Source organism: Trachinotus anak, unplaced genomic scaffold, assembly GCF_046630095.1.
Source record: "Trachinotus anak isolate AG129_WGS33_773 ecotype Australia unplaced genomic scaffold, CSIRO_AGI_Tana_v1 ptg000019l, whole genome shotgun sequence".
In the NCBI taxonomy this organism is placed as follows: domain Eukaryota; kingdom Metazoa; phylum Chordata; class Actinopteri; order Carangiformes; family Carangidae; genus Trachinotus; species Trachinotus anak.
The window spans coordinates 17,026,319-17,041,228 of record NW_027273870.1 but is presented as its reverse complement, the minus strand read 5'-3'; the positions used below and the strand labels follow the sequence as shown (position 1 = coordinate 17,041,228).

Sequence of the window (14,910 nt, the reverse complement as noted above, 5' to 3'; positions counted from 1 at the left end):
CTTCAGTAGCCTGCAGTACTTGATTATCATCAGTAATGTAACTATTGTAGTGTTGGCTAGTTGGGTTCAATCTGCTTATCAATATTGAACAATTGTAAACAGGTGAATTATAATAGTTACCTTAAAATTAAAATGTTAAAATTGCACAGAAAACGATTTAATTTCAGGCTTACTGGGGGCCTTCCCAAGCCTGGGACCCTGCCTGGGTACCTCGCTCTTCTATTCCTCGCCTACATGTAAAACTGTGGAAGTTTGTTATCTTCTGTAAATTAGCAGCTCGATCGACAACTCGACCCTCGACTGAGCGGACTGACTCCCTTTGGGCGTAATCAGTCGTGTGCAATCGAGAGCCGGGTGTTAAAGAGAAAGGAAGAAGACCAAAACTTTTACAGAGGAGTTTTTTTTGTTTTGTTTTGTTTTGTTTTGTTTTGGTTTTTTTTTTTTGTTTTTTTTTTTTGCATTCAAGAACAAAACAAACTTTTGCAGGAAGGCTTTCTACTGATTTGTCACAGAGTGTACAAATATGTGACCCGTCTCTAAACAACCTGGATTCGAGTTTCGCCTCGCTGGAGAAAAGACTTAAGACAGTAAGTTTTCCTGCTGGTCATCTGACCGACGAGCGGAAAGAGCACAAACAATGGCAGAGACCAACAACAGAGCCAGTTAGCCGCTGGTTTGTTTTAGCTAACTTCAGTCCGACCTGCTCACCTATGTGTCCGCCGAGTCGAGGCAGTTTAGTAGGTATTTTCCGACTTCGTGGAATACCTCGGGTTTTTTTTTTTGTGGCTTTTTTCGAGTAGTTAACTGTATTACATGGTTGATAATGAGCTCCAAACTTAAACGCGCTCTAACCCGTTTAAAGAGAAAACAGCAACAGAAATTAAACGTCCAAAAAGCCGACTTTCTACTCGATCAGTAATTTCACTCATTTTGTCTTGGCAGGCGGTAAAACTGTAGCTGGCCTAGCGCAGCAAAATTGTGCATGTAGACAGTGGTTATTAACACTGCATGAAAACATGAGATGTTTCTCTTTCACAGCTCTGAATGCATGCGTTGTGAGCAGCATTGATTTTTCTTCTTTACCCACAGTGAACATCGAGCTACAAAACCTCAGGGTGTAAGAGGCGATCGCCATGGCAACGCAGTTTAGTATCGATGATGCCTTTGTGTTGGAGGGAGATGAGGATGGAGCTGTGTCAGACGGAGAGAAAGAGGGATGGAGGGGCAGAGACAAGGACAGAGAAGCAGGAGAGATGACATTTGGTCCTCTATCTTTCACAAAACCTCAGACCCATCCCTCCCCCGCTGCTGCCGGCTCTCCTGAACACAGTAACCTGAAATATCAGGTACACATGCACCTTTTGGTGAACAAACGTCAAGCTACAAGTTGGCTACTTGAAACTGCAACTCTTTTATCATCTGCTGTTTCTTTAGAATCTGGAAAATGAAGATGGTTTGGGCAATAACGGCAATTCCTCCTTCAATAACTTCTTCAAAATCAGGTGGGTCCTACGAGTAGGACTACTGATGTGATTTCACATTTATTTTTCTTCCTTTCCCTGCATGTGGTTTGAGTGCGTGATGAAGTCTGTTTCTGCTTCCTCCACAGTGACCCCGCGACTCTGTCTTACTGCAGCTCCCAGTGGTCCTTCAGCACCTTGAGCTCTGTCACGCAGCTTTCTGCACACTGCTGCGGGTGAGTTCAAACAACGGAAACACACGTACACACAGGATCAACAACAAATAGTTACTTTTTTTTTTTTTTTTTTTTTTTTAATTGTTATTTAGGTGGGTGTCCCATCCACTGGTGAAGAAAAACAGAAGAGTCGTTCTTGCTTCATTCCTTCTCCTCATCACTGGAGTTGGTGAGTCTTAAGCACAAGTTTTTCTCACTAATCAAATATAAAATAGACAGCCGGGATATTCTGATGTGATTACACTGCGTCTTTGAAGATAACAGATTAGATTCATCAGTTTCTTCTGATCCTGTTTTCATCATGTTTTCTGAGATTAGTTTTCTTGACTGTTGACAGTGATAATGTCTGACTGTAATGGCCCTCACCCTTTAAACTCATTTGTATGAGATGCTCAAAATGTAGATGGTTCAGTAATTGGATGAAACACATAAAATTACAGTGAAATGACTACAATCTAAAATGAAATTTTATTAAGCACAGAATGAAGGGCACCGTATAGAGGGTTCCCAACATTATAGTAACCTAAACATAATGCCTCTGATAGTTTTCCAATTTCATACCAGGTAGTTTGTTTAGTGTTGTGTCAGTCAGTGACCTGCCTGGCAATTCACACACTGAACTTTGTCCCCTTGTTTATCCTCTGTGTATAACAAATTTTTGCCGGCGTTAACAAAACGAATGAAAAAGTGTTGAAATATTTTATAGATATATACACCGTAGGGTCCAAAAGTCTGAGAGCACTCTCCCATTCTTGGTGTACTGTATATACTTATGTACTTTTGTTTTGTTTCTTTTAAGCTCTTATTTTCACAGGTGTTGTCATACAGCTGAATCCAAATGCAGGTAAGAAAGAAAAAAAAAAAAAGGTAAAACTAACTTTTAATTTCTGCGCACAGAAATGACACAGTAAGTAGGTTTTGCACACAAACATACTGCAGCTTGGCGGCTCCCTGTGTAATCATCTCTTTATATTGTCCCTGTGCCACCATGACACTGGTTTGGTGGTAAAGAAGCAGCAGTTTTTAAAGGCCAAAGTTCTTTTGATGACATAGCACACTGTTTCCCAACCCAGTACTCAAGGCCAATCTGTCCCACTTGTCTTTTAGCTCTACTATTACAACTGGAGAATTAGAGCTGGAGAAACAAAACATGTAGGACTGGTGGGCCTATGTATTGTGTATGAGGATCATGATTTTTGATCAACCAGAAGATGGCAATAGTTGAAAATGAAATGACTCTTAGGGAATGTCATTGTACATGGTGTTGCAAACAGTACACCTATGCTAGACAAGTAGTATTACTTAATAACTGCCGGTGAACTCTTTAGACAACTAAATTGTAGTTTACAACATCGTGCGGAAACAATGATTGTGTCAGTATGATTTACTTGAATGTTTTGATAAAAAGAAATAAAAACTGAGAAATAAATTACTGTACACAGGTGTCTGTAAGAACATTTTCCAAGTCACACTAGGTGGATTTTGTTACCATTGGACAGGGCCAGCCTAGTTGTTTCCCCCCATTTCCAGTCTTTGTGCTAAGACAAGCAAACCACCTCATGGTTGTTGCTTCACATTTACTGTACAGACTTGAGAGTGGTATTGATCTTCTCATGTAATTCCTGGCAAGAAAGTGAAAAAAATGTATCTCAAAAATGTTGAACTATTGCTTTAATGTGCGGTTGCATTGATTAGTATGGGCGAGTGTGTTTTTAACTAATGAGACTATCCTTACAGGGGTTTCAAGTGCTATTTTCTTTGTTCCCGGCTTTCTTCTCTTCATCCCTGGAGGTAAATTGATCATTTACGTCTTAGAACTTTTTTTGCATGCCTTTGGGCTGTACCAATGAACACATGCTTTGTTTTGACATTAACAGTTTCATTCCCTGTGTGTCCTCCAGTGTACCATGTGATATACATCAGCTGTGCTGTCCGTGGAAGAAGAGGCTTCAAATTGTTCTACCTACCTTATTTTGAAAAATGACATTTTATGACACACTACATTTCTTTGTTTGTTATCTTAAAATGAATTGTATTTTGTCACTTAACAAAAATATATTGTCACATGTTTCACATTGTTTTTTCTTGTCATTGTAATGACCACTACTAATTTAACCACTCAGTGCCTTGAGTATGTTTCCACTACATGAACTAGAGATGTTGTAAGTGTACATGAAAAAGAAGGAGTTTGGTCTTACCTGTGTTTTCTATGTGTGAATAATGACTGTGAAATTACAATAAAACTTTTGTATATTTTAATTCTTATCAATTGAGTTAGTTTTCCATGCAAACTCATACTTTTGTCAGTATGTCTAGCTACAAGCTATAGACTGACATGGAGTCAAACTTGCAGCTCAGCCCAGTGAGCAGTTCAAGTGAGGAATAATGTGTGTGTGATAATTGAACATCAGAAAAGATCAATACAGAGGTATATGAATATGCCTTCATGGATTGTACTAGAATTTCTACTGCAGATCTTAGAGTAGATTGTCCTGCTTATAAAGTCACTTTTTAACAGATGTACTCTCACAACATTTGACACAGGGGTGTTAACTTCTTTTTGATCGTCTTGGGTCTAAATTCATTCTTGAACAAAAAGCATGAGGTAAAATGAGCCACGGGAAAATCATGAAACAATTGAGAGCCTAGTACACAAACACTCAGAGTTTGGTTAGTGATTACCAGTGTACAAATTTACAAAAGAGATTAAAATTACACCAAGCCACTTATCAGTTCTATGCACACCTTTCAGCCAATCAGAATCAAGTATTCACCAAGGCTATTGTCTGAAATTGTTTATTACCATCTGATGGTTTTCTAATCAGTCAAATAAACGTGTAGCTTTGTATAGTACATATACTCCTAAATTGTAGCCTACTTAAAAGCACATTACTTGAGTAACACTCTGCTACTGGTGATGTAGTGTTCCACGACCAAAGACTTTTTGTATTGTGTAAATTGTCATGAATTATTAGTAAAGATGGTTCTTTTTTTTTTTTTGGTTTCATTTATTGAAAAATGAGTCGCAGCGCAGCCTCCACTGTATTTGCAGTTACACCCTCTGCCTGTAGAGGGCGCTCTGAAGCCTGAAGTGACGTCTCACGAAGCGACGAGCTTCGGCAAACATCGTCATATGTCGTGAACCGAGACTCGGTTGAAGGATGGAGGAAGAGGCACGTAAGCTCCTCGAAGAAGGAATCAGAAAGAAATTGGTCAGTCCTGGTAGAGGAGAGCTGTCGACCTTCCCCAATGGAACCAAGGTAAAAAAAATCAAGCGCCAAGGGTCCGCAGGGTTTAGTCTTGCTCTCTGGATTAGTTCAAGATATACGACGAGGCGCGTTAGCTAATGCTATCACCAGTTCAATCTTAGCTAACATAAGCTGTCAGTTACATTAATGTTGCTGTAAAAGCATTGTGCTTGTATACAGACACCACTGGCGAGCGTCTGAGCTTCGCTGCCTTCACGGTGATTTAAGGTTAGATTTGGTTATGACTCATTTTCTAGCCGGGTTAGATTTCTTTTCACTATTTTTTCATCTGACCAATAGACATGGGCGGGACAGGATGGCATGTGTTTATGGTTTCTGATTCGTCAGCATACTGTGTCAATCAAATTTCTGTCGTTGCGGTTGGTCAAAATATGATGCAGCGTACAAGCTCTCCAGGCCTGTCTGAGAAGTGGTGATTGCTCTTTTGTTTCAAGTAAACAAACAATCAGCTGCATCGAGCTTGCGTCCTTGAAGGGGCGGTGCCACAGTGCGTGTTTTAACTGGACAGTTCAGTTGAGCAGTGTTTAATTTTGTTCTCCTCCGTCCAATATCTGCTTTACCAGGTGATCTTCCACTACCGCACCAGCCTGTGTGATGGCACAGTACTGGACGACTCCAGAACCATGGGGGGCCAGAGCAAACCCATGGAGCTCATCCTGGGCAAGAAGTTTAAACTAGCTGTGTGGGAGAGAGTGGTCATCACCATGAAACAAGGAGAAATTGCAGAATTCATGTGTGACAACAAGGTTCGTGAGGCTGGATGTGACAGGATAGATATGTTGTTCCTCCCCAGTGCTGACTTTTTCCTGTCTCTCTCCTCACTCCTTAGCACACAGCACTGTACCCGCTCGTGTCCCAGTCACTAAGAAACATTAGTGCTGGGAAGGACCCCTTGGAGGGCCAGAGGCACTGCTGCGGCATTGCCCAGATCCACTCCCATCACTCTCTGGGGCACAAGGACTTGGATCAGCTTCAGGCCAGTCCACAGCCCCTTGTCTTCACCATCGAGCTGCTGGAGGTGAGCAGGCAAAAAAAAAAAAAAAAGTCAAATGTTGTCAAACTAAGAATTAAGAACTTTGTTTGAATGGAATGATAAAAATAATTTGGATATAGTTTAGGAAGTATTTCTGTAAGTCTTATAGATACTTAACAAGCCAACAAGATTGCAAATATGGCCAAAAATGTGATGCCAACATTTGGTACATGACAGATTTGGAGACTATGATCTACAGACACATTTAGTCCCAGCAAAGTATTGAGGTTTGATACCAGTCTCATTTGCATTACACAAAAGTTATTTCTGATATTTACATACACAAGGGTGACAAAATATTGGAAACACCCATTAATATAATGCAGTCAAATATGACATTACCATTATGGTCTGAAAAAAGGCTATAGTTCTGGGTGAACAACTGTGTGACACAGATTCAGCAAAGTTTATGAATTGCATGAGATTGTAAAGGTGTACTTTAAAAAACACTTCAAAGTAATATACTGTATATGTACCATAAAAAATTGCTATGTGATATTCTTATTTTACTGTCCTACAATGAAAGCGCAGTTGCCACTGATCTCCGGTCTCTGTCTGCTCAGGTTCTGCCTCCAGGGGCGTTCCAGCTGGATGTGTGGGCTATGACGGACAAAGAAAAACTTGAGTTTGTGCCTCAGATCCATGAGGAGGGCAACGCACTCTTCAAACAAGGCCAAATTAAGGAGGCTGCAGAGAAGTACTACAATGGCATTGCCTGCCTCAAAAATCTACAGATGAAGGTTAGGGGACAGCTAATCCTTTGTTGTTCAGTACAGTAAACACGAATACACGTCTAACAACATTCTGAATTTTTAAAATTCTTGTGTAAATCTTGTCCTGAAATTAGAGATTTGTGGCTTTTATTCTGCCTGCTTCAGTATAAATTGTGAATTTGCCATTCAGTGCATTCAAGTTGCTCCAACTGTTCTGTGTGGCATTTGTCTCATCTTTCAGGAGCATCCTGGAGATGAAGCATGGGTAAAGTTGGACCATATGGTCACACCACTGCTCCTCAACTACTGCCAGTGCAAGTTACTCCAGGGCCATTACTACGAAGTCATCGAACACTGCTCATCTTTGATCTTCAAATATGAAGGTAGGGCTATGTTGTTGGTGCTTCACAAGAAGCAGCTGAAATTAAAGATTTCTGTTGCTACTACAGATTGTAATCATTCGTGGTTTAAAACAGGGAGAAGTAAATCTGAAAAAAAAAAAGAGGTGTTGTGAAGTTCAGATGACAAAAAATATACCTGTCAAGGAAGATGAAATACTGCTTCACTTGACTGTGCGTCCCACCACCATCATGATCATCATAACTCCTAATGAGGAAATATCTTTAGTAGGAATGGTGTTCATTCTTCCAGTAGTGTTTCACTGAAATGGTTGGCTCTACCTTCCTATATTTGGCTACACTTCACGTTGCTTTTTCCTTTACTTTTTCATACTTTTTTTTAACACGTAGCGGTTGTTACATACTGTATTTGCATTTGTAAAACAAGTAGAGTTTCAACCTGCATTTGTGGATGAAGCTGTGTTCACAGACAATGGTTTTCAGAAGTGTTCCCGAGCCCATGCAGTGATTTCCACTATAGAATCGTGTCTGTTTTTAATGCAGTGCTGCCTGTCCATCCAGTACTGGTTTTTGGCCTTGTCCCTTTGCCTACAGAGATTTCTGCGGATTCTCTGAATCTTTTAATGATATTATGAATCGTAGATGCTGAAATTTCCAAATTCTTTGCAATTTTACATTAAAGAACATTATTTTTAAACTGTTGCACAATTTGCCCACGCAGTCTTTCACAGAGAAGGAGGTGAACCTCTCCCCATCTTCATAGCGCAGAGACTCTGCCTCTCTGGGAGCCTCTTTTTATACCCAATCATCTTACTGACCTTCTGCCAATTAACCTAATTAGTTTTGAGATATTCAACAAGGTGTTTTTTTCAGTATTACACAACTTTTCCAGTAGCATTTTTAACATTTGATATATTGTCTTTGTTCCATTTATAATTAAATATGGGTTTACATGATTTGCACATCATCACATATTTTTTTTATTAATGTTTTACAGTGTCCCAACTTTTTTGGAAATGGGGTTGTACATATTTATAAGTTTCATTCATTTATTCCTTCTCCTTCCAGATAATGTGAAGGCCTTCTACAAGCGGGCCAAAGCCCACGCTGCAGTGTGGAACGAGACAGAGGCACGAGCAGACTTTGCTAAGGTGTTGAAGCTGGACCCATCTCTGGGCCCATCTGTAGCCAAAGAGCTGAGGGCCATGGAGGAGAGGATCCGCTCCAAGGAAAAGGAGGAAAAGGGTCGTTATAAAGGCCTATTCAACTACAACGCACCACCAGCCACCGCCACTACAGTCAGTCTATCCCCTTTATGGACGCAAAATATTAAATTAAAATAAGAAGCTTGCTTGCTATGATATAACGTATAATTTTCCTCCTCACAGGGTTGAATTTCTCATTGGGTCGGAAACAAGAGGATGCCTGTGAATTTCAAAATGGAAGAGAAACAGTACACTGCTGGTGTTTTAGTTTTATCCATGATGCACCCAAGCCAAACACTCTGCCACCCTGCCCTCCATGGTACACGCAGAAACATTCTCATGCAGTCAGGACTTGACACACAAATGCACCCACAATTCACCAAGGTGCAATTTGCATTCCTGCCTTATTCCTCTAAACTCCCTCTCTTTAATTGTGAATTTCAGTTCTTGATGAGGACCTGCTGACATTATCAGGCTGACTTTAATTAAAGTTCAAAATCCCATAGTAACATGAGGTCTGCACTGGCCAGCAGCACCGGTAATTCAGACCATTGTAGTCTTCAATATGAATGAACTCCAATTTTTGTTCAGAGCCTGTTAAGGTTTCAGAAATGTTAAAATTTGGTGAATAAGCTGCTCACTGTAAAGGGCTACATACACAATGATACCCTAAGCAACGGCTTTCAAAGCAATTGTTGAAAATATTTATCTTATTTTATGATTTAATGGTGTGTTAAGTCATTATATAGCATACTCCAGTTTCCCACATTATTAGAAACAAGTAGCTTACGCAGTTCATGTTGTATTGCTTTCTCTTGTGAAACATGAAATAGGCAGAGCTGTTGGATAATAATCCTAACCATAGCCCAGGAAGGAAAATTTGAAATGAATTCCAGACAGAAACGCCTTCACAAAATCTATTCTTTTGCACAAGGAACATCATGTACTCAACATGCACACCTCTGCCTTGCACTGTCAGACCATGTATTCTGTCTTGGTCACAGTAGACGCACTGGAAGAAGCAGGAGATCACTATCTCCTGGGAAACCAAGCTGTCTGTGACAATCATTATATAACACACAAACTTGTGTCGTCTTTGCTTTCTCCTGTGTACTTATTTCGTATATGTAAGAAATACCATTATGTTATTTTTGTCAAGAAGTACTCAGCAAAACCCTCATTATCTATTTCACTTGCTTAGAAAGAGCTAACTCTTCATGTCAAGCAGTGGGTCATTAGCCTAACCTGTCTGAACTAAGATGCTTTTGAGCTTGTGATTATGTAACAGAAAATAAATTTGTCTATCCCCAACTTTGCATTTTTAAACATATCTGATACCTGCTGACAGATCATTTGAAACACAAAAGGCTAATCAGTGTCCTGTTGCACTTTTCAGAGATCTCTCCTGAATGCTGAGCAGTTGTATCAAAGCAATTTCCCTGCAGGGATCATACGTTTCTCTGATGCAGAGTCTACTCAATAAGTTCAATTCACCATAAAATTTACAATAGGTGGTTTTTTTAAGGTCAACAGTGAACATGAAACACATGAGAAAAGTTATTTTTCCTTTTATTTAATTAAGATATACATACCGAACTGCAAAAATCTGGTTTACAAAATTTCTGTACTAACAAACTGACTTGAGATGTACAGAGTTCTTGGGAAATTGAGAAACATCTAATGTGTGTTAAACACTACAAAATAATGATGAAAACCAAGCCAGGGTGAATGGGAACAGGGTATGTTCAAGATGCTCAGAAAATATTAAGTGGTTGTAGAGTGATGTTCAGAATAGAAACTTGAGGACAATTGCAGTTTGAACATTGATTTCATTATTTAAAAAAAGCCAATTTTCAAGGTCAACTGACGTTACTGAACAAATGATTAAAACATTCCCATTCAAGGTTTTTACCTGCAACTCTACTTAAAAATGTGTTGAAATTCCCCACACTCTTATTTCAAAATAGATACAAAACTGCATGTTGCATACACCCCACACATCACAGAAAGTTTGTCATTAACAAAACGGGTGTGGTGGAATGCAGGGAAAAGTGGAGACAAGAGGGACATAATGCATCTATAAAAAGCCAGCAGGGAACAGGCAAAAGGTGGGGGGGATTAAAAAAAAAAAAAAAAAAGGTTGTAAAACAGACGACGATAAGGGCAGGCTCCTATAGGGAAAGAGTGAGGGGGTGACGGGATCTGTCCAAAAGGTTATGTGCGAGCGCTTCTTTCCGTCTCTGCAAGACACTCCCTGACCAGTGCACGGGCGTGGATTATACCTGAACAAGACAAACAGAAGGTGCGAGGGGTTAAATCAACTATTAGACATTAATAAGATGAACTGCAAATCGTTAATTAGTAGCAATTTCGAAGTCTTCTGCCCATGTGTACTTCTGCTGAAGTAATAGGGCTCTCCTTAATCAAGAAACCTGCAGGTCGAGTTAAAGGCAAAAATGGATTTGATTGCAGTTCAATCACACCAGTCCATTAATTCTATATATCTTCATTACTAACAGAATTTTTATCTTTTCTTCTGATTTTATTAAAACCCAATAGGTACAAAATAATTTCCCAGTAATTGATGGCCAAGGTCATCACTCTTCCTGAGCTTCTTAATTTACATAATAAAAGCACAAAATATACAGTAGAAATATAACACCCCCGCATTTGGATAACATATTCACAACACATACCCACACACCAAACAAATGATTACTTGTGCTGACAACACAAGTTTTTGACAAGTAAAACATACCTCTCTTTAGTCTCTCCATAGCGCTCTTGCTCCCAGCGTACGTAGGCCTGATCTCACGGCTCATTTCCTCAATGACAGACAGAAGCTCACTGTAGGTGGACCCTTGAGACACTTTGACAGGCTGCTGGTGTATTTTTTTTTTTTTTTTTTTTTTTAAACATGTAATTTTGGGGGGAAGGAAAAAAAATCCATTAGGACTTTTCAATGCACAGGTGAAGAGACAGATGAAGGACAATTATTCTAGACTCTTGCCCATAGAATATAGTATAATGTAAACTGTAACACTGTAAAGGAAAGCACAGGGCCTGGGTATCTTTATCTTCAACACACTAAGTTAAAATTATACTGTGTAAGACTCTAACAACACCATTCAAATGGTTCATTAATTCATTGCCATGTTTTCAGAGTCGTACCAAAGTCTATTCCGCCTTTATTATTCCACCAACATTTTCAGCACTCCCATGCACGTCACATGCCTGCAGCCCTCTGGCACTATCAACCTTTACATGAGTACAGCAGAAATGTGGAGAAATACTTGGAAATGCATGCTTGGCTGCAACTTACTTCGTACTGTACTTTGGCTGTACTTTAATTTTTGAAATAATTTTTCAGGTAATTTAAGCGAAGCAGATTCTCTGTTCCATCTTGTCTATCTACATGTTGCAAGAATTTAATCTCACTATTACTGTGTTATAGAATGATGACTGACATGATGGACAGCGCTCTCCGCCACCATCATCAAAACACCAAATGACGGAACATCTTTTGGAATAAGCTGTTCTGGCAGCATATGGTGGCCAAACACCTTACTAAGAGACTTGGTTTTTCTTAGACACCATGAGACATCATAACACTATGGATTACTGACATACCTGAACAAAGCCCATGGAGGGTGGGCCAAAGTCACTGAAGGCTGGCCTAAAGTTGGACGATGAGGGGAGAGATGGAGAGGGTACAGAGGAGCCTGGACAGAAGAGAGGAAAAGACATATCCCACTATAACTGGAACTTGAAACACAGAATGAGAAGAAACTTTCCCTCTGAAACATTTTATTTAATCTCAGCAAGGTATTAGCAATAATTCACAGGAAATTTCTCTGATACTCATTAGCCAGAGCCATTACTTGTTACACTGAAAACACCTCGGACTTCTTTACCACAATTTACCGTGCCTACTTAGCACAGCAGCTCTTTGGTTTAGCTATCAGCTAGTTTAACTATTATCACAACATGATGATATATTGAGGCTTTGGTTACCTGCAGTCTAATATTGACCAATTTAAAATTATTTTCCAATAGTGTAAAATGTTTTAAATCCTTCACATGGAAAAATGGCAACTGGCCAATAATTGCTTGAACATTATGTCTGCGTGGTCTCAGAGTACCTGGAGGAGTGTGGTTGGAGCCAGATGGCGCAGGAGCAATGGGTTTGTAACTCATGACGATGTCAGCGGGCAGCTCCCTGTACGACGCGCCACTTCCTTCGGTCCCGTCAACCCGGTGCTTATACAGCTTTACTGGTGGTTATGAGCTCCTAAGAGCTGAGGAAATGGAAACACACAAATAAAATCAGATAGTATCATATTTATATTCATGCTCAGAATAATAGGAGGGAAGCTACAGTTTGCAGTTATCAAAATCAAGCACACTGGCTCAATTTTTTCTCAAGCATGCCACTGTAGGACAAACAACAATCTACCAGGCAGCTCAGTATCCAACAGCAATGGGCAAGGTTTAATATTGTCCAGTCTCTGATTTTTCAGGGAAAGCATTACAAACATTTTGCTAATTCCACAACAAAATCTGCCCAACAAAAGTGTAGGCATGCATATGTCACAGAGCAAGACTTTTGAGCCGCAGCTGTATGTTTAAGGTTTTCATTCAGAAACAGGTTCATTAATTGGTTATCTTTTTCCACCAAGACACACCATAGAATTAAGATTTGTGTAGTTCAATTAGTTGATGTGCTGTTGATGTATAATGTATAATATATAGATTTTTTTTCCATTCTGCCTTGTACTTTGAGAGGAGTCAGAGGGAAATATCCAGACTAGTTGGAGTTGATAGAAAGGCTACGGTAAGGCAGATAACCACCACTTTTTAGAACAAAAAAGCATCTCAGAATGAACAACATATTGAACCCTGAAGCAACATGGACAAGAATCACAATAGTATGTTTCCAACATCTTATGGAATCCATGCCACTAAGAATTGAGGCTATTTAGAGAGCAAATATCCCATATTACTATGGTATTCTTATTAAAGTGCTCATTGACTAGGTTTAGCAAAGACAATCTTTCAATGAAGACAATATTCACCTGTCATCCAAATCTGACAGATATCATATCTGATTCCTAGTTATTATTTTCACGTGGGTAGTTCATGAATGCAACACGTTTTTTAAGTGTGGATGTCTGAGGGTGATTAAAAAAAAAAAGATACGACGGGAGCCGGAGGTGCTTATTGGCACCAAAGCTGACGTTAGCTTCAGAGGAAGGTGCCGAGCTAACTACTACTTGGTAACGTTAGCTAGATTAGCTAACTGTCGCCGGTTAGCATAACATCAAAAGTACAACGCAGAAAAACAGTCGCAAAGCAGTGGTGGTATTCTACAAACAGAGAGTGAACCATAGAGAAGTTATCTACACTCACGACCATTGAGAAGAGTACAAGTGATTCAAAAGAGTGGTATTTTTTCACCTTTTTCAGGAGAGTTAAAATCCTCTGTGGACAGGAGTCCTGGCTCTTCCTAGGTGTGTGAGTCTGCGCAGAGGAGAAGCGTAGTGGAGGACAGTTTTTTTACTTTTAGAGCGATGTGATTGGTTGATGGAGTAACCTATGACGTCTGTTCCAAACGGTGTCGTCACAGGGAATCGCCACAGCAACAAACATAAAATAATTGAAAAAAAATAAAGATAATAATTATAACATTTTGATATTATTGAAAAAAAATTTAAAGTTATTTCGTGGTTAATTAGAGATATTTATCCAAACCAGAAATGTCTCACTGTCGCTCAGTATTGCAAAAAATGTTACCAAGGAGTTAGATAAGATGTTATAATTGGCCTACATCTGGAGGGAAAAATCCTATTATCTTAAAAATTATTATCATTACATTATTAGATGAAGTAAAAAAAACAAGGTGGTACTGGATTTTGATATCTTGAACAGTAATTTTAATCATTGGATTCAAAACAACTTCAATTTCAATAATATTTGCTTTGATCCAGTGGAAATTGGACATTTGCATATAAAATGAATGTTAAATGTGATGTGATTTTTTTGCTTTTGTTGAAAGAAAATCTGATTTAACTAACTATCAAGACAGGATACAGTACATTCGGAAAATGTTCAGACCCCTTTTTTTTACATTTTGACATGTTGCAGCCTGTGCTGACGTAAAAAAAAAATCCCTCATCAATCAACACTCAAAACCCCATAATGACGAAGTGAAAATTGAACTTTAGAAACTATTGCAAATTTATTAAAAAGGGAAAACTTAAAAATCACACTGACATAAGTAATCAGACCCTTTGCTATGACACTTGAAATTTAGCTCATATGCCATCTTACCTTGTCTTGAGGCACAGATCTGGGGAAGGCTATAAAAACAGTTCATTCATGGCTTTGTTTTTACGCAGGTAGGCATTGTCAGCTGTGAGACCTTGTGTGTGCCCTTCCACATCATGTCCAATCCATTGAATTTACCGCAGGTAGACTCCAATCAAAGGTGAAGAAACATCTCAAAGATGATCAAGAGAAATGGCAGGCACCTAAGCGAAATTGAAAAAAGTGTCTTAACAAAGGGTCTAAATAATTATGTTTTTTATTTTTTGTTTGTTTTTTTAATGTATTTTAGCATAAGGCTGCAACATTCC

At 39.2% G+C, this 14,910-nt stretch overlaps 3 protein-coding genes across 6 annotated transcripts; 2 read left to right on the top strand and 1 right to left on the bottom strand.

The window, feature by feature from the left end:
• Positions 1–341: 341 nt before the first annotated feature.
• tmem134 (transmembrane protein 134) lies at positions 342–3,955 on the top strand. Of its 3 annotated transcripts, none has more exons than XM_071504071.1 (8): positions 342–587; positions 1,090–1,346; positions 1,435–1,502; positions 1,610–1,696; positions 1,789–1,865; positions 2,496–2,540; positions 3,434–3,487; positions 3,598–3,955. In XM_071504071.1, the coding sequence occupies exons 2-8, from the start codon at positions 1,134–1,136 to the stop codon at positions 3,678–3,680; spliced, it is 627 nt and encodes a 208-aa protein (XP_071360172.1). In that variant the 5' UTR covers positions 342–587; positions 1,090–1,133; the 3' UTR covers positions 3,681–3,955. The 3 variants fall into 3 exon arrangements, with proteins under 3 accessions (XP_071360172.1, XP_071360173.1, XP_071360174.1); XM_071504072.1 differs by lacking the exon at positions 342–587 and adding an exon at positions 599–737 and having other exon boundaries at positions 3,598–3,827; XM_071504073.1 differs by lacking the exon at positions 342–587 and adding an exon at positions 600–741 and having other exon boundaries at positions 3,598–3,827.
• An 842-nt stretch (positions 3,956–4,797) lies between these two features.
• aip (aryl hydrocarbon receptor interacting protein) lies at positions 4,798–9,586 on the top strand. Its single transcript, XM_071504070.1, has 7 exons — positions 4,798–4,956; positions 5,529–5,711; positions 5,795–5,983; positions 6,562–6,738; positions 6,953–7,094; positions 8,139–8,368; positions 8,459–9,586. Exons 1-7 carry the CDS (start codon positions 4,858–4,860, stop codon positions 8,462–8,464), a joined length of 1,026 nt encoding a protein of 341 aa, XP_071360171.1. The 5' UTR covers positions 4,798–4,857; the 3' UTR covers positions 8,465–9,586.
• Positions 9,587–9,827: 241 nt separating this feature from the next.
• On the bottom strand, positions 9,828–13,863 carry cdk2ap2 (cyclin dependent kinase 2 associated protein 2). Of its 2 annotated transcripts, none has more exons than XM_071504075.1 (5): positions 13,733–13,863; positions 12,418–12,573; positions 11,906–11,997; positions 11,034–11,154; positions 9,828–10,557 (listed from the first exon to the last, which is right to left on the bottom strand). In XM_071504075.1, exons 2-5 carry the CDS (start codon positions 12,470–12,472, stop codon positions 10,490–10,492), a joined length of 336 nt encoding a protein of 111 aa, XP_071360176.1. In that variant the 5' UTR covers positions 12,473–12,573; positions 13,733–13,863; the 3' UTR covers positions 9,828–10,489. The 2 variants fall into 2 exon arrangements, with proteins under 2 accessions (XP_071360176.1, XP_071360175.1); XM_071504074.1 differs by having other exon boundaries at positions 10,341–10,557; positions 11,034–11,157.
• Between the last annotated feature and the right edge of the window lie 1,047 nt (positions 13,864–14,910).

Bases quoted from the DNA above. Each gene is read 5' to 3' on its own strand.
- tmem134 (XM_071504071.1), top strand. From the start codon at position 1,134: ATGGCAACGCAGTTTAGTATCGATGATGCCTTTGTGTTGGAGGGAGAT. The intron at 1,697-1,788 runs GTGAGTTCAAAC...ATTGTTATTTAG, and splicing joins CTTTCTGCACACTGCTGCGG to GTGGGTGTCCCATCCACTGG. The intron at 3,488-3,597 runs GTAAATTGATCA...TGTGTCCTCCAG, and splicing joins TCTTCTCTTCATCCCTGGAG to TGTACCATGTGATATACATC.
- aip (XM_071504070.1), top strand. From the start codon at position 4,858: ATGGAGGAAGAGGCACGTAAGCTCCTCGAAGAAGGAATCAGAAAGAAA. The intron at 5,984-6,561 runs GTGAGCAGGCAA...CTGTCTGCTCAG, and splicing joins TCACCATCGAGCTGCTGGAG to GTTCTGCCTCCAGGGGCGTT. The intron at 7,095-8,138 runs GTAGGGCTATGT...TTCTCCTTCCAG, and splicing joins TTTGATCTTCAAATATGAAG to ATAATGTGAAGGCCTTCTAC.
- cdk2ap2 (XM_071504074.1), bottom strand. From the start codon at position 12,472: ATGAGTTACAAACCCATTGCTCCTGCGCCATCTGGCTCCAACCACACT. The intron at 11,158-11,905 runs GTATGTCAGTAA...AAAATACACCAG, and splicing joins CCTCCATGGGCTTTGTTCAG to CAGCCTGTCAAAGTGTCTCA. The intron at 10,558-11,033 runs GTATGTTTTACT...TGTCTTGTTCAG, and splicing joins TATGGAGAGACTAAAGAGAG to GTATAATCCACGCCCGTGCA.